Source organism: Cyprinus carpio, chromosome A12, assembly GCF_018340385.1.
Source record: "Cyprinus carpio isolate SPL01 chromosome A12, ASM1834038v1, whole genome shotgun sequence".
Classification (NCBI taxonomy): domain Eukaryota; kingdom Metazoa; phylum Chordata; class Actinopteri; order Cypriniformes; family Cyprinidae; genus Cyprinus; species Cyprinus carpio.
Window position 1 is genome coordinate 13,396,544 of NC_056583.1, and position 23,158 is coordinate 13,419,701.

General features: G+C 37.8%; 1 protein-coding gene across 2 annotated transcripts; it reads right to left on the reverse strand.

The window, feature by feature from the left end:
- Nucleotides 1-2,750: 2,750 nt before the first annotated feature.
- LOC109068365 (forkhead box protein N2) lies at nucleotides 2,751-22,815 on the reverse strand. 2 transcript variants are annotated; one of them, XM_042767654.1, is made up of 6 exons: nucleotides 22,637-22,809; nucleotides 13,742-14,322; nucleotides 11,809-11,933; nucleotides 10,512-10,567; nucleotides 10,111-10,179; nucleotides 2,751-5,097 (listed from the first exon to the last, which is right to left on the reverse strand). In XM_042767654.1, exons 2-6 carry the CDS (start codon nucleotides 14,306-14,308, stop codon nucleotides 4,733-4,735), a joined length of 1,182 nt encoding a protein of 393 aa, XP_042623588.1. In that variant the 5' UTR covers nucleotides 14,309-14,322; nucleotides 22,637-22,809; the 3' UTR covers nucleotides 2,751-4,732. The 2 variants fall into 2 exon arrangements, with proteins under 2 accessions (XP_042623588.1, XP_042623589.1); XM_042767655.1 differs by lacking the exon at nucleotides 10,111-10,179 and having other exon boundaries at nucleotides 22,637-22,815.
- Between the last annotated feature and the right edge of the window lie 343 nt (nucleotides 22,816-23,158).

Genomic DNA, 23,158 nt, shown 5'->3' on the forward strand with positions numbered 1-23,158 from the left:
TCTGTGAATATCAAGTATATGACTAAAACTGAACACTGGATGGCGCTGTAATCTGCCAAAAGCATAAAGCAAGTCATGCATACTTGCATACTACTTACTATTGCTACATAATACAGTGTATATATATTCTGTGCAGGCCTGTAAGTATGTAAATATTCTGTATGCATAGATTACCCAAGGTTGAAAGCTTACTGTGGAAGAGCATTCCAAAATGCAATGCGCTTGACATGATCTTCCCGTTACAGTGTGATGGATGTTCCTGAAAGAATATCAGCTCAGCTGTGATTAACACCTCTTTTTTGACTCATCATTTGATCGGACCAACAAACGTTGATGATTTTACACAAACTGGATCAAAAATGCAATAAAAGCTGTTTTTATTTCTTAGATTATATGGAACTTGCTGAGCTAAATATACAACTTAATAAGGTAATCTGACAATCTTGTCTGTCTTGGGAACACTAGCACGTCTCGGACATATTGATAACACTCATTGTCTTCTCTAGTGCAGCTCAACCAGGTAGCACACGTACATCTGCAAGATGTCTGTTAAAGATCGCTTCATCTGGAAAGCATCTGCTGTGTACAAACATCTGATAGGGATCTTTAAGATGTCAGTTTTTACAGACATTCTAAATCATAAACATCTTCTAAACGTCTATTTGACATCTTATAGGAAACATCCTATAGACATAATGCAGATGAGCAAACACAAAAAAATATGTCTTGCAGACGTTAAATAGACATCTCCGTGATGTTCGTGTGCGATCATAAATAACTTCAGGTCCTTCTCAAAAAATTAGCATATTGTGAAAAAGTTCATTATTTTCCATAATGTAATGATAAAAATTAAACTTTCATATATTTTAGATTCATTGCACACCAACTGAAATATTTCAGGTCTTTTATTGTTTTAATACTGATGATTTTGGCATACAGCTCATGAAAACCCAAAATTCCTATCTCAAAAAATTAGCATATCATGAAAAGGTTCTCTAAACGAGCTATTAACCTAATCATCTGAATCAACTAATTAACTCTAAACACCTGCAAAAGATTCCTGAGGTTTTTAAAAACTCCCAGCCTGGTTCATTACTTAAAACCGCAATCATGGCTAAGACTGCCGACCTGACACCCTCAAGCGAGAGGGTAAGACACAGAAAGAAATTTCTGAACGAATAGGCTGTTCCCAGAGTGCTGTATCAAGGCACCTCAGTGGGAAGTCTGTGGGAAGGAAAAAGTGTGGCAAAAAACGCTGCACAACGAGAAGAGGTGACCCTGAGGAAGATTGTGGAGAAGGACCGATTCCAGACCTTGGGGGACCTGCGGAAGCAGTGGACTGAGTCTGGAGTAGAAACATCCAGAGCCACCGTGCACAGGCGTGTGCTTTTGAACCAGAAACAGCGGCAGAAGCGCCTGACCTGGGCTACAGAGAAGCAGCACTGGACTGTTGCTCAGTGGTCCAAAGTACTTTTTTTCGGATGAAAGCAAATTTTGCATGTCATTCGGAAATCAAGGTGCCAGAGTCTGGAGGAAGACTGGGGAGAAGGAAATGCCAAAATGCCTGAAGTCCAGTGTCAAGTACCACACAGTCAGTGATGGTCTGGGGTGCCATGTCAGCTGCTGGTGTTGGTCCACTGTGTTTTATCAAGGGCAGGGTCAATGCAGCTAGCTATCAGGAGATTTTGGAGCACTTCATGCTTCCATCTGCTGAAAAGCTTTATGGAGATGAAGATTTCGTTTTTTCAGCACGACCTGGCACCTGCTCACAGTGCCAAAACCACTGGTAAATGGTTTACTGACCATGGTATTACTGTGCTCAATTGGCCTGCCAACTCTCCTGACCTGAACCCCATAGAGAATCTGTGGGATATTGTGAAGAGAAAGTTGAGAGACGCAAGACCCAACACTCTGGATGAGCTTAAGGCCGCTATCGAAGCATCCTTGGCCTCCATAACACCTCAGCAGTGCCACAGGCTGATTGCCTCCATGCCACGCCGCATTGAAGCAGTCATTTCTGCAAAAGTATTCCCGACCAAGTATTGAGTGCATAACTGAACATAATTATTTGAAGGTTGACTTTTTTTGTATTAAAACACTTTTCTTTTATTGGTCGGATGAAATATGCTAATTTTTTGAGATAGGAATTTTGGGTTTTCATGAGCTGTATGCCAAAATCATCAGTATTAAAACAATAAAAGACCTGAAATATTTCAGTTGGTGTGCAATGAATCTAAAATATATGAAAGTTTAATTTTTATCATTACATTATGGAAAATAATGAACTTTTTCACAATATGCTAATTTTTTGAGAAGGACCTGTATGCTTTTATCCAAAGTGACTTACAGTGCATTCAGGCTATACTTTTTTTTTTTACACGCATGAATGGAACTCCAGTTCTAGTCTCCATTGGAAATGAATGACTTCAGATCTCTTGTTTGTTTGAGAAAAAGCTGCTTTACACTCTTAATTGACTGATGATATACCCTGACAGCACACTTACATTATGGAGATGTCTATCTGACGTATGCATTCACATCTGCAAGACGTATTTTGTTTGCTCATCTGCAATATGTCTATAGAGCATTTCCTATTATGTCAAATAGACATTTAGAAGACGTATTTAAGATGTTTATGATTTAAACTGACATCTTATAGATGTCTATCAGATGTCTGTACACAGCAGATGCTTTCCAGATGAAGAGATCTTTAGCAGACATATGTGGGATAGTGAACATCAAACACTAAATCAGTAAAAGAAAAACTATTTTATTCTTTAATAACCATATATAATGCAACAATTGCATATCTTTGGCAAAAATAAACTTTATAAACCTTTTATTAACAGAAGTTAGCTTACAAAATCAAAAATCAGGTTCAGACTGCCACATTTATGGCAGAAGAACATGTCAAAATTGATGGTGATATGGCAACTCAGTTAGTGGACCTCATCTTAATAATAATAACAATAATTAATAGGCAGCTGTTTTTAGAATTGGCCTCAAATTCTAAAACTACTGCCCGGTCCAACTCCCTGCATTAATACTTGCATTCTGTAATTAGCACTATGTACAGCTGGGAGGGGACGAATTGGCAGCAATGGTTAAAGTGACAGGGAAAGAGCTTCATAAGAATAGGCAGTTTTAAAGTAATCAACTCAAACAGAAAGTTCTGGTTTGCCAGTGTAAGGGGGGAAGTGGCAGTTATACGTCACAATTTCACATGCTTGGGTATATAAAATCCTAATGTAGCCTCAAACAAACACTTAAAAACCTGATATTAAACAAACAAACATTCTAGGATCACAGGGAACGCACAGCCAGGCAAGTTTTGTGAGCAGCAACTTTGGCGATCTCAAAGGGGACAAAAAAAAAAAACACACACATTGGGTTAAACATGGCCGGGAGAGTTCTTAGTGGCACAGTTCTCAGTTCACATCCAGCAGGCTCTCCCATTACTGTCATGCTCCTCAAATATACAGTCCACTCTCCCCAGCTTCGCTTCCTGTGGTCCTTTTTCCCATGATCAGGACCATCCACAAACTTAAAAGATGGGAAAATGTCTTTGCCTCTGCTTGCAGGCGCGTTTACTGTGCAGTTCACATTGTCTCTGGTTTTATCTGAATCCCTGGAAACTCTCTGGAGGTCTGGAGCAGAACAGCGCCAGTTCAAAAGCAGCAATGGAAAGTGGCGATTCACAGAGCTCCCCCTGCTGGAGACTTTGTCACACAGTTTAAACCAAGAAAAACATGGAAAAGCCCTGATTTGGGTAGAAGTGACCCAAAAAGTCATAGAGCAGGAAGGGGAGAGAGTGGTTCAAATCTTACAGTAGAGGTAAAGAGGTTCTTGTTTTGATTGGCCGCTATTTAGTATGCTCCAAAAGCAAGCAATATGTGCATGGGCAATGATTTAATCAAGTCAGTGCACATGGAATAGCACAACACCTGATTATACAGATTGCTAGCATCTGAGAAACATTGAGGCTGATGTGCATGCAACAAAAGCTGTATCCTTCAAGCTGTTCTCCAGTCATAGTGGTCAGGATGGGGATGCAAAACTGATCCAATCAGGACGCACGGGAGGAGCCACATGGTTTTGACATCATAACTGCGGCAGCAAAAGGCTCCCAGGGGCATGCCATCACCACCACACGAGATATAAACAAGCAGTACAAAAATAAAATAACTACAGGTATTTAGGTCAACTAATTATTGCATTTCTTCTTTTGTATCATGTTTATATTATGATCCAAAATCAATGGCACTTACAAATTTCACTTTTTTTAAGCTGTTTTTTCCCTCTATAGATAAGACGCATGAGAGGTCTTGGGAGCTTATAAAATTCATGCATTCATTTTCCATATAAATAAGTTTGTGTTGATTTAGAGGTGGAAGCATGCAAATCTTGAAGTTTTTTTTTTCACCAGTGTCTCTCTCTCTCTCTTTTTTTTTTTTTTTTTTACGATTAACATCTTCAAACTCTCTTACTGTTAAACTCAAATGATGTGGGCCATTCATTCAAATTGGTTTCTTTTTCTGTACATAAAACATGTCAGTATGGCTTTTATCTCCTGTGTTTGTATTGCCATGTTTGATGAGTGGACCAGAACGATATCCCAGTTAAAAAGACGAAAGGAAAGAAAACATCCCAACAATTACAAACAAGAAGGAAGATACACCAAACCAGAAGAGAGAGGTTGGACAGGCCACAGGATGGAGTTACAGAATCAGGGTCATTTTCTACTGAGTTTCCTGCTCTTGCGTCTTGAGGCGACTAAACTTGTGCGAATACCGGCCAGGTGTAGGAGAGAGCCAGCCGCCTCCTTGAGCTCTTCATCCAAATCTGGCCGAGAATCTCTTCTGCTCCTCTTCCCTAAAAGCGGACCCTGCAGTGGGCTGCGTGGCCATCGGGCCCGGCCTTCTCTCTCCTGATCACGGTGCAGAGCCGGGCTGAAGCTGACCGGCTGTGAAAGAGGCATCTGACGAGGGCAGGGCGGGACAGGGGTGCTGCTGTAGTTGTGATCCTGCTTTGGATCTCGACTCACAACCACCAAGTCCCTTCGGGAGAGATCTATGGGTCCTTCTTGGTCATCTGAGTCTGAGAAATCATAAGCAGAGTGATAACTGATGATCAGAGACAATATTATGAATAACAGTATGAACAAAATTGTACGATGCGGAACAAGTAATTTACACAGAAGCACAATAGTAGGAACACATGCTAAATTTATTCTGTTTACATTTACATAAATATATTAATATTCAATTATTTTCATTGAAATAAAATTTGATTTAAATGGAAACTGAATAAAAAATGTGCTTCTATAATTCATATTTTGGATAATCCATGAAAAGTATTTAATTTCTCATTTAGTTTGATTATTAAACTCAAATTTGATTATGTTCCTTTATTTGAATTAACTAAATTTTTAGTTTGTTATATTATTTGGCACTGGATAGACACGCAAACCAAAAGATATCATTATACACACACACACCCACACACACAGTGGGGAAAATATTTATTTGATCCCGTGCTGATTTTGTAAGTTTGCCTACTTACAAAGAAATGAAGGTTCTGTAATTTTTATGGTAGGTTTATTTTAACGTATAGAGACAGAATACCAAAAAAAAAAAAAAAAAAAAAAAAATTATATGAGGGTTAAAAATTGATTTGCATTTCAGTGAGTGAAATAAGTATTTGATCCCCAAGCAAAACATGACTTAGTACTTGGTGAAGAAACCCTTGTTAGCAAGCACAGAGGTAAAACGTATTTTGTAGTTGGTCACCAGGTTTGCACACATCTCAGGAGGGATTTTGGTCCACTCCTCTTTACAGATCCTCTGTAAAGGTTTCTTGGCTGTCATTTGACAACCTCGAAGTTTCAGCTCCCTCCACAGCTTTTCTATAGGATTGATGTCTGGAGACTGGCTAGGCCACTCCATGACCTTAATGTGCTTCTGCCTAAGCCACTCCTTTGATGCTGGAAGACTAATCCATGACCCATCTTCAGTGTTCTGGCTGAGGGAAGGAGGTTCTCATCCAAGATTTTACAGTACATGGCCATGTCCATTAGCACCTCAATGTGGTGAAGTGGTCCTGTACCCTTAGCAGAAAAACAGCCCCAAAGCATAAGGTTTTCACCTCCGTGCTTGATTGTAGTGATGGTGTTCTTGGGGTCATAGTCAGCATTTCTCTCCCTGTAAACATAAGTCGAGTTAATGCCAAAGAGCTCAATCTGACCACAGCACTTTCTCCCAAGTCTTCTCTGAATAATTTTGATGTTCTTTGGCAAACTTTAAATGGGCCTGTACATGTGCCTTCTTGAGCAGGGGGACCTTGCGGGCGCTGCAGGATTTCTGTTCGTTGCAGCATAGTGTGTTACCAATGTTTTGCTTGGTGACGTTGGTCCCAACTGCCTTAAGATCATTAACAAGCTCCTCCCATGTATTTCGGGGCTCATCCCTCACATTTCTCATGATCATCCTTACCCCATGAGGCAAGATCTTGCACGGAGCTCCAGACCAAGGACCATTGATGGTTGTTTTGTATTTGTTCCATTTCCGAATAATCACACCATCAGTTCTATCCTTCTCACCAAGCTTCTTGCTGATGGACTTGTAGCCCATTCAAGCCTTGTGCAGATTTACAGATACAGATACAGATTGTGTGGACAGGTGTCTTATACACCTAATGAGCTGACATTAGGAGTAACTTCTTAAAGTGGCAGGACTAATCTGTGTTCCACATGGGCACAGAACCAATCTGTGGGAGCCAGAATTCTTGCTGGTTGGTAGGGGATCAAATACTTATTTAGGCCCCATCATACCACAGAAGCTGCACTTGTTAAAATTACAAATGACTTGCTTCTTGTGTCAGACCAAGGCTGCATCTCATTGCTAGTTTTACTTGATCTTAGTGCTGCGTTCGACACTATAGATCATGACATACTCATTGATCGATTACAAAACTATACAGGTATTCAAGGGCAGGCTTTAAGATGGTTGAGGTCCTACCTGTCTGATCGCTACCACTTTATTTAAACGGGAGTCATCTCAATTATCACCAGTAAAGTATGGAGTGCCACATGGATCTGTCCTAGGTCCTCTGCTATTTTCAATATACATGTTACGCCTTGGTAATATTATTAAAAAATACGGTATAGGCTTCCATTATTATGCTGATTATACTCAACTATATATCTCACAAGACAAGATGAAACTTCTAAATTATTTAAGCTAACAGAGTGTATTAAAAATGTAGAAGATTGAATGACCAATAATTCTCTCCTATTAAATTCAGATAAGACAGAGATATTACTTATTGAACCAAAAAGCAGTACACAGAATCTTGGATTACAATTTGCTATTAGACGTATGTACTATTACTTCCTCTACAGTCAAAAATCTGTGCGTTATATTAGGCAGCAACTTGTCTTTTGAAAATCATATCTCCCATGTTACAAAAACAGCATTCTTCCATCTTAGAAACATTGCCATGCTACGAAACATGTTACCCGTTTCTGATGCAGAAAAGCTAGTTCATGCATTCATGACCTCTAGACTGGACTATTGTAATGCACTGCTAGCTGGTTGTCCTGCATCTTCAATAAACAAGCTACAAGTAGTCCAAAATACAGCAGCTAGAATGCTTACCAGGTCAAGAAATTATGATCATATTACCCCAATTTTACATTCTCTGCACTTGCTACCTATTAAGTTCCGTATCAGTTACAAAATATTAATACGTACCTACAAGGCCTGTAATAGTTTAGTCCCTGCGTACCTAACTCTTCTACCAAGCTACAATCCATCACGCTCCCAAGACTCTGGACTTTTGGTAGTACCTAGGATGGCAAAGTCCACTAAAGGAGGATGAGCTTTTTCGCATTTGTCTCCCAAACTCTGGAATAGCCTTTCTGATAATGTTTGGGGTTCAGACACACTCTCTCAGTTTAAATCTAGATTAAAGACTTTGGCCAAGCATTCAAATAATGCATCTCATAATCATGAACTGCAGTTATATCTGATCAAATGCACATTATTATTCCTTATCTTGGGTTGAACAAATCATTTTTGCTTGGTTGGAACAGCAGCTACGCTAATTATGTCTCTATTTGCTTATCTGTTTCTAACTAGGAATTACACAAGCTTCAGTCTGGATCCAGCCCTTACAAAGAGCCCTTATCCCTTACAGAGATGATGCAAACCCCTCAGAGGACCTCAGATGATGCCAACCCTGAAACATAAACTACCAAATTTTGCTACAAGTTTGATTGCAACATATAATCATTGCTGTTAATAGTGTTCATCGTCTGTTTGATCGTCATTAACTGAATTTTACCATTAATTTCTGCCATATGTACATCAATTTGACAGTCACCACTGACAAGCTACTCCTAAATATATTGTAGAAACTTAATTTCCTGTAAAGCTGCTTTGCAATGATTTATATTGTGAAAAGCGCTAAACAAATAAACTTCAACTGAATTGAACTGAATTATTTCACTCACTGAAATGCAAATCAATTTCTAACCTTTACATAATGTGTTTTTTCTGGATTTTTTGGATGATATTCTGTCTCTATCCATTAAAATAAACCTACCATAAAAATTACAGAACCTTCATTTCTTTGTAAATGGGAAAACTTGCAAAATCAGCAGGGGATTAAATAAATATTTTCCCCACTGTACATATATTTATTTGACAGAAGTCAATGCTTATGCTCATCAAGGATGTATCTGTTTGATGAACAATAGAATACAAACAGAAAATTTGTGAAATATTATTATCATTTAAAATAACTGTTTTCTACTTGAATATATTTTAAATGCAATTTATTCCTGTGATGACAAGGCTGACTTTTCAGCAGCCATTACGTTAAGTCTTTTTTACATTACATTTACATTTAGTCATTTAGCAGATGCTTTTATCCAAAGCGACTTACAAATGAGGACAATGGAAGCAATCAAAAACAACAAAAGAGAGATGATATATAAGTGCTATAACAAGTCTCAGTTAGCTTAAATGCAGTACACGTAGCAAGGGCTTTTAAATAATATAATAAATAAAAAGAAAACAGATAGAATAGAAAAAAAATAGAGCAAGCTAGTGTTAGACGTCTTTTTTTTATAATTGTATAATAAATTAAAAGAAAATAGATAGAATACAAAAAGATTAGAAAGGTAGTTTGAATTATTATTTTTTTTTAATAGAATTGGAATAGTAAGTGCTAAAGTTATAGGGTCAAATAAAGATGGAAGAGATGTGTTTTAAGTCGAATCTTGAAGATGGCTAAGGACTCAGCTGCTCGGATTGAGTTGGGCAGGTCATTCCACCAGGAGGGAACATTTAATTTAAAAGTCTGTAAAAGTGACTTTGTGCTTCTTTGGGATGGCACAATCAAGCGATGTTCACTTGCAGAATGCAAGCTTCTAGAGGGCACATAAGTCTGAAGTAATGAATTTAGGTAAAGCGGTGCAGATCCAGTGGTGGTTTTGTAGGCAAACATCAATGCCTTGAATTTTATGCGAGCAGCTATTGGTAGCCAGTGCAAATTGATAAACAGAGGTGTGATGTGTATTCTTTTCGGCTCATTAAAAATTAATCGTGCCGCTGCGTTCTGAATTAATTGTAAAAGTTTGATAGAACTGGCTGGAAGACCTGCCAAAAGAGCATTGCAATAGTCTAGCCTGGACAGAACAAGAGCTTGAACAAGGACTTGTGCAGCATGTTCCGAAATAAAATTATGAACATTAAATTATTCTAATATGCAGATTGGTGCTAAAGAAACATTTTTTATTATTACCAATGTAGAAAACGTTTTTTCTAAGATTCTTTGATGTATAAAACAACACTTAAAAGAATAGCCTTCATTTGAAATACAAATGTAACATTATAAATAGATTGTTCTAACACTATTTTTAATTGGATGATCCCTGTTTGAAGCCAACACTATACACATACACATGTGATTGATTTGATTATGTGAACAAATACCTAGATGGATATCTTGATTAAAATAAACCTGATGTAAAAAATGTATAAAAAGAAGGGACAAACAAACTAGGACAAAAATGAGGTGTTGGTGTATGTGATGGTGTTTTCTTACATGAGTCTATGTTCTGCTCAGAGGCAGATTTTAACAGCATCATGGCAGTGGCAGCATCAAAATCACATTCTGTAAAGAGAAAGAAATGTTTGATGCAAACAAGTATTGACTATGAGATGTGTATGTGTGTGTGTTTAAGTGAATGAGTCACTTCCACCCAGGAGCAAAAAAGTCTCTCTCTAATTTCAAAGTACCAGTGCCTTTGTTGTCAAGGTTACCAAATACAGGAAAGAGATGGCATCTATGTGCACAGCTTAGAAGCACCAAGTATGGGGTGAGAGGAACAAAATGAGTTGAGATGAGTGATAGGCTTCAATGTGTGATGATACGTCTAATAATGGTGTGAAAAAGATGTGACCAGGTCATTGATTTTCTGATAGGGCCTGATGAAGTCTACTAACCTTTTAGGGCACAGCCCTGCTCTGATGTGAAAAGATGATGAGGAGGAGACGAGGCACTACAGATGAGAGAGAAAGAATTAGAAGATATTTAACAAATCTGTTAATCTGTAAATCTGCAAGAAAGCTAATCGATTCACAGTCATCTTAAAGATTCACACTACTATATTATAAATACATGGGAAAAACAACATTCAGAACAACTAATATACACACACCTGTGACCGCAGCTGACTATAGCAGCTGACTATGACTATAGCTGACTATACTATATTAACATGCTGCACCATTTTTGGTAAACAACCCACATTAAACATAAGCGAAGCATCATGACACATCAGAACTAAATCACTTCCACTATATTCAACAAAGCGGTCTACACTGGAAGTGCTTGACCAATGAGGCCCAATCATCTATTAACAAACATGCATGTTTATTTTAGCACTTCCATAAGTGAATACGCAGCCTGCAAAACACTAAAATAAATATAAAAGAAATAATACAGTTAAACAAGAAAGTAGCCTAAAATACTACAGAACTCATTATAATCAGTGATGCTACACTGGATGCGGCACAACATGACAAATCTGCTTGACGGTAAACTGCCTCGTTCTATTTATGAGGTACTGACACAAAGTTAAAATGTCTTGTATAGACACTAGACATCGCATCCGGTGAAGACACGGTTCACTAACTCCTTGTCTGTACGCGCTCTCTTTGAAATAGGAATCGTTGCTACATTTCTTGCTTACATCTTTCATTTATCGCTGTGTCGTTTGTATTTGGCCAGTTTGGAGAAAACCTCACCAAAAGTGACCAGACAGGCGTTTGCGATCACGTGAACTTGAAGACACTTGTACAAACGCGGATGGGTGACATGAATGGAGATGGCTCAAGATCAGCGATGTAGCATTTGGTTTCCCAACACAACACAACATTAATTTGCTGAATACATAAACTGTATTTTCCTGTGCTCAAACCTGTCAATCTTAAGGAAACGCTGTGTATGGCGTTTGAGGTAATTTATGAATTACCAGATTTATAGTCTAAATAAAACAATTTGCAACTATTACTGTTATCACACTTGTTTACAAAACTTTGTATTATGCTTGTTATAGAGTGCGTGACGTCACATGCACAACCGCCAGGGGCAGTAGACAAGAGGCAGTTGTCATGGCAACCGTCACAGCCCTAGTGACAGTTCAAGCATGCGGTACGCTCACTTCCCTAGTAAGAAGACTGAAGCCTGGATAAATGTCAGAATTATCCCTTTGTCATATAATCAGGCCAGTGTTGTTACCTAGGAGGGGATGCAGGGGGAGTGCAGAAGGCATGTGCATTCGGGAAGTGCTGTTTCTTCAGGGCTTGCATCAGCATGGGCCGGAACTCGGGGTGAACACACCACAGAGAGCCTTTCCCATTGGTCTAGAATGGACAGAGAGGGGAGGAGTCAGAACCGCAAGAATCAAGCATGATATCAGCATGCTGGGGTGAGGAGAAAGCTCAGGTTAAATGACAACAGGACCATCTGTCTCTCTGTATGTACACTGTGCATTCATAAGCACATCATACTTTAGCTGCAAATGATCATTTTAAAGCACATGGGAAGCATGTGGAACGGCGGCTCCTATTGTGTTTGCATGGGAGTATTTGTGTGTGTGAATAAAGGACTCATCATCCTTTGTCTGAGGTGTGGTCCTGCAGGGGGAATATGACCTTGACTCGCTTCACTAGCAGTGTTCATAAACAGGAAAGAGGAAACATTGCCATGGCAACAGACACCAGGGCTGAGACATATGAAACCCACAGATTCACACAATGTCACACGTTAATGAAACATATATTGCCATCTACGGTTCACGTATAAGAAATGAAAACATCCGCCTCACTTCATTTAACTGGCTGCGTGCCCTGCTTTGAACACGTCGGTTTTTCAAAAAGCCCTAAACCATTATCCCTCTTAATAACCCTGTTGGCACACTGCAGTCAGCTGTGCACTACTTTATACACTGACCCAGTTAGTTAAACGTCTGAGCGAGTGCTCTGCAGCAATGTTGTGTGAACTGCTCTTCAGAAAAAGATGGTATTCTAATTTATTACAAGGCTCTCTGGAATACTTGATTCTGATTGGTCAGTCGCAGCATTCTGAGGTCAAATGTTTTTTTTTCTGTAATGGCCACCAAACTGCATCTGAGCATTGTCCCTGGCAACCAGTCTCACTGTGCTAGTTACATGTCTCTTGTAGCACTATGCGGTCACACATAAGAAAAAAAAATTAAATATTTAATATAAGTCCATTTATTTCATTATTTTAGAGATAATGTACAGTAAGATAATGTACAGTAAGTCATTATGGCAAAAGAAACCCCTTCATAATAGGGATGCACCAATTTTAAACTTCTGGCTGATACTGGCATGCCGAAAATTATTTTATGCCATTTATTGGTTATGGCCAATAACCAATAAATTGCTAATATTAAAATACTCTTAAAATATATTTTGTCTAATATATTAAAAATTAAAACATTAAAAACTAAAATTAATCAATTCAAATGCTACTAGTGAAGGCATTACAGCATTATAAAAATAAATACATTATAGAATATGGATATACGTTTGGTAAAGATTACATTTAACAAAAAGCAAAAGCACCAAAATATTAATTAAAAAAGGCTGAAATCAGTATTTAGAACAGTGTTATTTTAGTATTATTTATATACAATTATGATATTTATTAATATTTTGAATTTGCTTTTTTTTATATTTTCAGTTTTCATTTTAGTTTTAGTAATTTTGTTGTTTTATTAGCTTTTTTTAAATATTTCTATTTAGCATTAATTCAGTTTTAGTTTTAGCAATTCAATTTAAACGTATTCTATTTTCAGTTAGTTGCCAAGAGAACATTTCTACCTTTTAAGTTTTTTTAAGTTTTTCTTCTAAAATTTATTTTATTTTTAACAATTTCAATTAATGAAAATGATTTTTAATACTTTTTCATTTAGTTAACAATAAGAACAATTAAAAATGCAATAATGACTGAAAAAAAAAAAAAGACAATCAAAATTGTAATACAGACAACCATTACGGTTTTGTATTACAATTACAATTATGGATATATTGTGCATCCCTACTTGATACATATAGTGCATCCATTCCCTGTCTGCATTTATTATATGTTAATGCCCGGCTGAATGTCATGGACATGAGAATGTCCATTTTTCTTGCATTCTTACCTTTCCTATGCTTCGCTCTACTTTGCGGAAGCACTTGTTGAGGGACAGGTTGTGGCGCACTGAGTTCTTCCAGCCAGTAGGGGCACTAGAGAAATACGGAAAATGTTTGAGGATCCAGCCGTAGATGTCCTTCACTGGGAGAGATTTGCTGGGCGACTGCTCAATAGCCATGTATATCAGTAAGGAAAAAGAGAAGGGAGGCTTTGACTTGTAAGGATCTCTCTCGCTTCCCGCAGAGACAGAGGAGGTGGACGAAGTGGTGTTGCTGTGTGGCGACCCCCCGCCTCCCTCAATGTCAAACAGCGGGCTGTTGATGGGTTGCGCCTCACCTCCGAGCGTGAAGTTCTGCAGCAAGTTCTCATGAAGCCAGTTCAAGTTGGTTAGTTCATCATCTTCAGACTCACCCGCAACCACACTCAGTGCTCCAGCCCGACCAATCTGGTCCAGACTGGTAGCCATGGGACTGGAAGCACTCTCTGCTTCAGGAAGAGTCCCAGCTCCACACACACCCTGTGCTCCAGGAGATTCGGCTTTCTTATCTGGAGACATCCCGATTATCGGACCCATCAAACCTGGAGGGTCTGTGAAAGTGAAAGGTATTGGAGAGAACAGAAAGTGTGCAATGGTTAAAACAACTGTCAGTCACAAATAAATGTGTGTATATTTATTTACAGAAGCTGCAATTTTTCAGTTTTCATTTAGCCAAAAATGAAAATAATGTTTTGTAAATTCAATTTGGGTAATAGATCTCTTAATGCTGTTTAGAATGTCATGTTTTCAGGTGATAAATTAAACCAGTCATAGTAATACATGCACATGTCTTAGTTTTTCTGATTTCTTTTAGCACTAAAACATTGTAATCTCAGTGCCTGCATCATTTCTCTTGAGGGAATTAAGAGGCCCTTTAGGACAGAGTTAAGGGTGTCCTAGATGTCTACTGAAGTGTCTGAGAGAACCATGAGCCTCATCTTCAAGATGATATCACACCAGAACAACTAAAGTGTGTACTCTAGGGTTCTTAGACAACCACTGAAGATGTGCAAGTCTGTTATCAGCTCCATGTAATAAGACAGAAAAGGATGAAGAGGATAAGTGATGGTGGCTCCATACAGCTTGAAGAAACTCACAGAGATCTATCAGAAATCTACCTGCCACAGACTAAGTGACCGGCTTTAATGGACAGCCATGGAAAGCACACAGAATATTTATAAATAAATCATCAGCTCAAGTAAAAGACGGCTGAGTGCCTAGGAGAGTGAATCTGTCTCTGCCTACTATTATATCCACTGCCATGGAAACCATACAGCACATCAATAAATAAATAATCACATAAAGTGCTGCTCTGAATCATTCTCTCTCCCACTCTGGAGAATAGAGTGGAGGGCACAGGGAGGGGGTTCCACTTCCTCTTTCAGGCCATTCAAAACACCCCAGACACAAATAAACATCTTCCTCTTCACATGAGTACTGTAATAAAAGGTGTCAACAAAAAAACAGCTTTTCCACAAAGTTAAAGGAATAGTTCACTCCAAAACAACAATTGTCATCATTTACCAATATCTGTGTTGTTCCAAACCCGTATGACTTTCTTTTATTTGTGAAAAACAAAAGTAGATGCTTTGAAGAATATTCATGCTGCTCTTTTCCATAAAATGAAAACAGATTGGAAACCAAAGGCCATTAAATTGCAAAAAAGCTGCTTGAAAAGTAATCATTATGAATGCTGAGCTATATTTCACAATATAGCCATACGATAGCCTCGTGTGAGGAATAGATCAAAATTTAAGCCATTATGATCATTTAGCTGGAATTAGGGCTGCATGATATCTCCAAAAAAATCATTATCCTGATATGGCTTACTGCATAAAAAAAAAAATAATAATAATTATATAATTATATATATATATATATATATATATATATATATATATATATTAATATATATTAATATATATATATATATATATATATATATATATATATATATATATATATATATATATATATATATATATATATATATATATATATATATATATATATATATATATAACCACACTTTACTCTGAAACCAGCAGCACTTTTATGTATTTTTTGGTAATCCACAAAAATAAAAGCTTGATGGTTTAAGGATTGAAAATGAAGAAATTAACAAATATTAGTATTGCAATCTTACAGTTGTAATTAAAGTTTTAATCAAATATAATTTATATTTTATTTTACAATACAACAGTATTACTGCAATATATTTATTCTTTTGTTTAATATTTAGTTTAATGATAATGACCATTTTTATTTTTGTATTTCTGGTCTGAACTATAGTAAGAAGAAGAAGAAGAAGAAGAAGAAGAAGAAAAAAAAAAAAAAAAAAAAAATCGCAATGCAAGTTTTTTCCAATATTGTGCAGCCCTGGAATCAAACCATCTGTCACCCTTGTCCACATTATTATGTTCCTGTAGTGCAGTGGTTCTCAACTCCAGTCCTCGGGACCCACTGCTCTGCACATTTTGTTTGTCTCCATTATTTATCGCACCTGATTCAGATCATCAGCTCATTAGGAGAGAGATCCATGAACTGAACTGAGTGTGTCAGATTCAGAAACATTCAAAATGTGCAGAGCAGTGGGTCCCGAGGCCTGGAGTTGAGAACCACTGCTGTAGTGCATCCACATGCCATTTTGTTTTTTAATAGTATTCTCTTTGGATGTCTTTCTTCATGTGGTACAACAGCAGTATATCTTTCATAGGGCATTTAGTGCTGTCTGCTTTCCATCCTGCTCCAGGCGGAGACCTGATCCTTGCACTCATAGCGGCTCTCATTAGGCCTGGGACACACCTAATCTTTACTGATTTTAAAACCATGGGAGACCACAGACATGAAGAGAGCTTCAACTGATTTTTAGCCTTATAATCCTCTGAATGTGCACACTAGATGATTCGACCAAACTGCGAGACCACACACTTGTTGATTGTATGAACGATTTCAAACATGTTTGATATTTGCGATTTGAGTTTGGGGCACTCTGTCTAGATCAGGAGTAGTTAAATAATCGCAATGACACCAAACAATAGAGGAGAAAAAAACTGTTTGCGACAAGTTTCGAATCGGGTCACACCATGCACCCCCCCAACCCCCGCCCTTCCCTCGTTCGGGGGTGCAAATCAGGCTTAAAATCGGCCTTAAAATCTTCCAAGTGTGTGGCCAGCCTTAGCAAGACAAATCTAACTCCCTCCAACCGGCTCATCAGCCCATCACCTCACCATCCATCCACGCAGACAGACACTCTACCACTCTTAACTATTTCAAATAGAAATACGCCCATACAAACAGACTATGAGTAAACTTTGTTCAAAGGGATGGGCAGCTTTGAAATACAACTAATCACCCTTTTAATTCCCTGGGCCTTCTGGGAAATCTTTGCCATTTATTTAATGTCACTGATAATTATCCAGAATATTTTATGTACACATGATGTTTAGGATCTTTTCTTCCACACTGTGATGGATAATTCTGGCATACGTCACCGGAAAGAAATCTGCTGTTTCAGATTGAGTTATGGTATTTTAATTAAAAATTGCGAGGTAAAAATTTTTAAAAATGAAACGTATGCACAGATTAATTGTTTACAATAAGACAAACATTTAGGAAATAAGGACGATTTTCATTTCATGCCGACAACAGTAAATGAGCTATGAGCTAACTTGAAGGAAATAATAATTATTTCTGATTCTAAAGTGGCATGTAACTCCTACACCTTTTGAGCTACAGACATGAGGCTTGTTGAGGAGTGATGCTAATGTTCTGCACCCTGGATAGATAATAAAACAGGTGAAAAATCCTTTAAACATGCATTGAAATATGCACTCAAGCCTTTTCAGAGACTTGGAGGTAGGCTCTATCAACTTGGGTTGAAAGCAACCATTTTAAGAGACTTTGAGGTTGGCTTTGTAAACTTTGGTTGATGGAAAGCGAAAAAATAAAAAATGGATGAGGCCCTATAATACACTAAAGCAGAGAAGACCAAACTAATGCCCACAGCCCAAAAGTGGACCAGTGGCATTGAAATGAAGAGAATATACAAGAAATTCATTTTTTTAGTTATTCAATTTTTAATATAATATAAGTGGATATAATGCAGCATTTATTTTCAGCCCACAGCCCTTAATCAAGTTTAGATTTTATGAGCATCTTTGCATTACAGCATTGTGTAGCACTTTTTGCAAGCACCATATTTGCAAGAACAACCTGTTTTCATTCCTGCCATTCACAAACTAATTTCCATCAAAATTTGAAGAAGGATTTATTCAGTATTGAACTGCTGATGTTTGCAGAACAGAGCACTGGGAAGAGCATGTGCATCTGTCATAAAACAGTTGGAGATGGAGATGGAGATGGAGATCAAGGGGTCTTCTATGTGTTCACGCATGCTTAAACAGCCGTTTGAATTGGAGGTTTCTCCTGAAAACCAAGCAGTTTTCCGTTCTGATTCCTGTAGCCGTTGGTATTGGTCTGTCAAGTATCATGACTCAAGGGCTCCCAGCACATCTCCATTGCTTTGTGAGAGCTGATCTAAAAGCCCAGCAGGAAGGTCACCTAACCCTATTAGAAAACAGCAGGAGATTAACTGCTTTTTTACTTTTCTCTGTATAACCCAAAAATCTGGTATTCTCCTTGATGTCAAGGAGAAATCTGACAGAGACTAATGAATTTACTCTCAGTCACAATGAGCTCTAAGAAACTTTGTAACAAATCATACAGTACAAAGAGCCTGTTGTTGTTAGTTAGTTCGGGGCTAGTTTTCTCCACAATTCGGAATCACGTTCCAAAGCTAAAGCTTCTTAAACACATTCATATGCTGCAAGCTTGAAAGCCGTAATCCACAGCGTTAAAGACACCACATGAACAGTGCCTGAGTTTGTTTCATATCACCTTCCATTTTAAATATTAAACATTTCAAAACTTAAATCAGAAAAATGTTTTCAATTTCCTGATCAATGTAGGCAAAGTTTATGAACAAATGCATTCCTAAATTTCAATTTCCATTTGTTAAATTCTTAACAACATTATGTAAAACATGTTCACTTAATATTCCAAAAACATTCACAATAACTTGTCTGCAAAGGCTCTAATTCATGCAGAAGTTTAGAAACAAGTCCATTTGGGATTTTTTTTTTTTATTTTTTTTTTTCAGGCTTTCAACATTTTGGTGCTTTTATGACAAAATGTCGTTGCTAAATGGAACACACTTGAACTCTTGAACTCTTGACTTGACTTGAATTTTCTGACAATCTGTGAATGAATGCTATGCCAATTAAATGTATTTTTACACCTCTTCTGCACTTTATGAAAGTCGTGCAATGTGGAATTTTCTAATGTTTCAAAAAGAAAATTCCCTTATGCTCACCAAGGCTGCATTTATTGTATATTATATGAAACGGATTTTTTTGGTAACTTTATGTTTTACTGTCACATTTGATCAGCTGAATGCATACATACTGAATAAAAGTATAAATTAAATAATTTTTTTTTTTTAAACTTACTCCAAACTTTTGGTAATGTATGCTAGTTGATAATAACAGGAGCATATATTTTGTATTTGTCATTTATCATTGCTCCAAATTCTCTCAGTGTACAGTAGAAGCTACTACAACTGAATCTCTCTCTTGTATTAAAGGAGAATGCAGAAACAGAAGCAACAGAATTCTTCACCAAAAAAAGTAAATAATCTCATTGCGGGGCCCATTTTTATTTAATCCTTATTAGTTTTTTTTTTTTTTTTTTTATTCAAAATTACAATAAAATTTGTGTTTTAGCTCCAAGGTTCAACCTGGTTTGGATGTCTTTATAAATAAAAATGATAAAATATAAATGTACAAAATAAAACAAAATAAATATATTTCATCCATATATATATATATATATATATATATATTTTTTTTTTTTTTTTTTTTTTTTTTTTTTTTTTTTTGCAAGATTTAACATTGCACACAGTGTATGAGTTTAAATTACTGTTTTGTTGCATTTCTCATTTCTTCAGGTTTTGTGGGACAGCAACTGCATACAGCCAAGAGCCATATCTTTTATCTTCTCAGATCTTAACTTGTAGTGAAAAAACACAAATGAACCCTAAGTGTCAAAAAAGATAGCTGTAACTTTTGGAATGATATGTTCATATAGTCCTGAAACAGGCGCCTACACATCAATATAAGATATCAGCAGGGTTAATGTTTCTTAGAGCTCATTAGATTCATACATACAAGCCGGCCGCCACACAATGTTCACAGCATGCTGTCTGGACTTGGTCCCATGTCATTGTCACACCCTAAAGTCTTGATTAAACACACCGTTTATTCACACAGGAGTGACCAACACAATGGAGGGTATTGTGACCAGAATGACACAGGTTAAGGTACTGGGGGGCGAGCTCTCCTCATTAAGGCACTGCCTGACATTAGCATCACTGTCAATGGATAGAGTGGCCCTAACAAAATATGAGAACACAACGTTGAGTTGGGGGTTGGGGTGGGCGTGAGGTCTGACACGGTCCAGGCAAATGAAGGAAAAAAAGCACACATTTGCACATCTGAAATCCAGAGCAGTCGTCTATATTTGATTACCACGCCCCGGTGTCACCATGTAGCCATGGCAACCACAGCATTATAGCCTCCTGGGGACGTGAGTTGAGCCTCCTGGTCTAACGCTGAGGGCATCAAGGAACAAAAAGAGGCTAACAGCAGATGAGAAATATGTGCAGCTGGAGGTATAATGAGAGGATGGAAAGAGGGGTCAACGAACAAAGGCATTGTCGTTACAGGCCGCATAAAAGCTTGGACATAAGTTTGATTTGCTTTTCAATTGAGTTTGGAAAAGCTGATGAGTTTTACTTTATAAAAAAAAAAACACTATAGTGAGCATAAATGCACGCTCAACTGTCTTTGGAGGAAAGCAACTGCATTTCATTTACATGTTATGCCACTCAACCAGGAAGGTTGCCAAACGTAAATTTGTGGTTTTACTAACAAGATGAAACTTGATGTTTTTTTAAACCCCTCTTGCAGTGAAAATGAAATATTTACGCAGTCTATGGTGCATTTGTGTTTCTTTCTTGATAGTTTTTGACTATTGATTAAACTATTGTTTATATGTATGTATGTATATATGTATGTGTGTGTGTGTGTGTGTGTGTGTGTGTTCCTCCTTTATTTTTATTTTATTTAAAATAATAAAATTAGTCTTTGGCTGCAAGGTTCAACCAGGTTATGTTTTTTATAAATAAAATAAAATATATATTTATAAAAATAAATAAATAAATATATTTGTTTTATTTATTTTATTTTCAAGGATGAACCTTGCACAGTGTATGCAGTTTAAATGGCAACATTTCTCACTTCTTCAGCTTTTGAGGGACAGCAACTGCATACAGCCAAGAGCCAGATCTTATCTATCATAGTGAGAGTCATAATGAGACTAATTAATTTCCCGTTTAATGCCAGGAGAGAAGCAATAAGCAAGGGATCATTTGCTGTGTCCTACAAAAGCCCTCAAGAGAAAACAGCTCTGCACAGACACTATTGCCATTCACTACATTAGCGCAGGGTTCGGTACTAATGAAGTCTCTGCAGGCAGTTGTGCCCTTTCAGATGTAGCTAGCTATGCATCTGAATTCTGTACACTGTGGACGCAGCTAATGAAATACTGCAAATAAAAGCGAATAGATGACAACCCTGTTAACAACACAGAAAACCTTTTCACTGCCTACGCAACATGACCTGAATGAGTCTACAGTCTAAAGTGCAAAGGTAGACAGCAGAACTAAATAATGTGCTCATGTGACACACTGCTCAGAGTTGTGTTACCCGTCCCCAGCTCTTCCCTGAGTACAGCTATGCGTTCAGTCGGACCACGTGTCAATGTCACTCAGACGTTATCTACCGCCGGAAATAATGAGTGCACGTCCGCGTCAGAACATCCAATTTCATCAACAAGTCACAAGCAAAACTACCAGTCCATTGCTTTCGATCTCAACGAATGCTTATGTACAACCACAAGTAATAAGCAAAACAAAACAAGAGAAAAGAACAGCCCCCACCCTCACATCTCGTGTTACATAGTTGCCCTAGATTCTCACTACTCGCCACAACTGAATATACATTTGTAACCTTCAACTGTAACCTTTAGCATTACTCTGTTGTCATAGGCGACTATCGCGCGTTCGATTAACGTTCTAATCGAATGTTGTTTTTTTATTCGGGTGTTCCGATTTTAAAAGCACTTTCGCGACAACAGACGTTTGAATTGTAATTTTATCTAGAATACATTTTATTACTGCATATATGTTGTGCGTTCGTAAACTTCCGCAGATAATGTCACAAGAATGCTGGCCAGTCTTTAGAACGAGGATCTTCAGTTAGCGTCAAGCTAATGCGTGGCTTTAAAGCAACGCTTCGCGGCAAGCTTCGGCACAGCTAGCGATATAAAACAGCGAAGAAAAAGTCCTTGGATATATTATTTTGTTTTTTTTTTAGTATTCCTTCAGGAAAAGTGTACTACGACTGGAATGTGGTTGGTTTATGGCTCGCGTCAGCTAGACGGCAAACGCATGCATTTTACTCAACTAAGTTAGCAAGCAATATCACATGGTCTAAAATGTTAATACATTTATTATGGAAATAAAACAGACTGGTGTGTATTTCAATACGAAATATGAATAAATAAATAAATATTCGTTTAAAAAAACGTAAACAACAAAATTAGGCAGGTCAGTGGCTTGTTATTGGCTAGATTTTTTTCACGAGACACGTTTCATACTTGTCATCTGATTAAAAACGCGCTGACATATAAGATTTCGCTTCAAATAAACAGTATTATAAATAACACCGAAAAGCTTTTACTTACATTCGTGCTTTCTACTGTCGCGTCCGACGACAAAAGCTCCCGTGCTTTCATGCGGTAGCCTTTCGTTCGCGCTGTGTCAAAAGATCAGCAGCTGCTTCCTCCATCCACGAAGCGCTGAGATCACGCCTCACGGCAACGCTTCCGTACCCCCCCTACCGTCGCCATGGCAACAGGGCCACTTCAGCCAATCACTATCCCTCTTCTCCGATATCCCCCTGACAACTGCCGCATCGCGGTAGCACTTTTTTAGCAAACCTAAGCAATTGCGTTCAGCATGCGCTCCGCGTTGCACCACGTTATTCATTCGCTCGTGAGAGGTTCGTGGCGAAAAAACTCGGTGTTATTTCAGACGCTATCGCTTAAAGGAGAGTCTAAACCAGTCGGTTTATTTTGACGTCATATTCCCATTGAGAATTTGCTTCATATTTAATAGATTTACTAACTTAAACGGCGTTTGACCACCAGTCAGCTCACGCTGGAAACGAGGTCAGATGCTGTTGCGTCATTAGCGGGGGAGTCCCG

Excerpts from the sequence above, each read along its gene's own strand:
- LOC109068365 (XM_042767654.1), bottom strand. The coding sequence starts at position 14,308 with ATGGGTCCGATAATCGGGATGTCTCCAGATAAGAAAGCCGAATCTCCT. Across the intron at positions 11,934-13,741 it reads TAGAGCGAAGCATAGGAAAG|ACCAATGGGAAAGGCTCTCT; the intron begins GTAAGAATGCAA and ends TGTCCATTCTAG. Across the intron at positions 5,098-10,110 it reads TGAGCAGAACATAGACTCAT|ACTCAGATGACCAAGAAGGA; the intron begins GTAAGAAAACAC and ends ATGATTTCTCAG.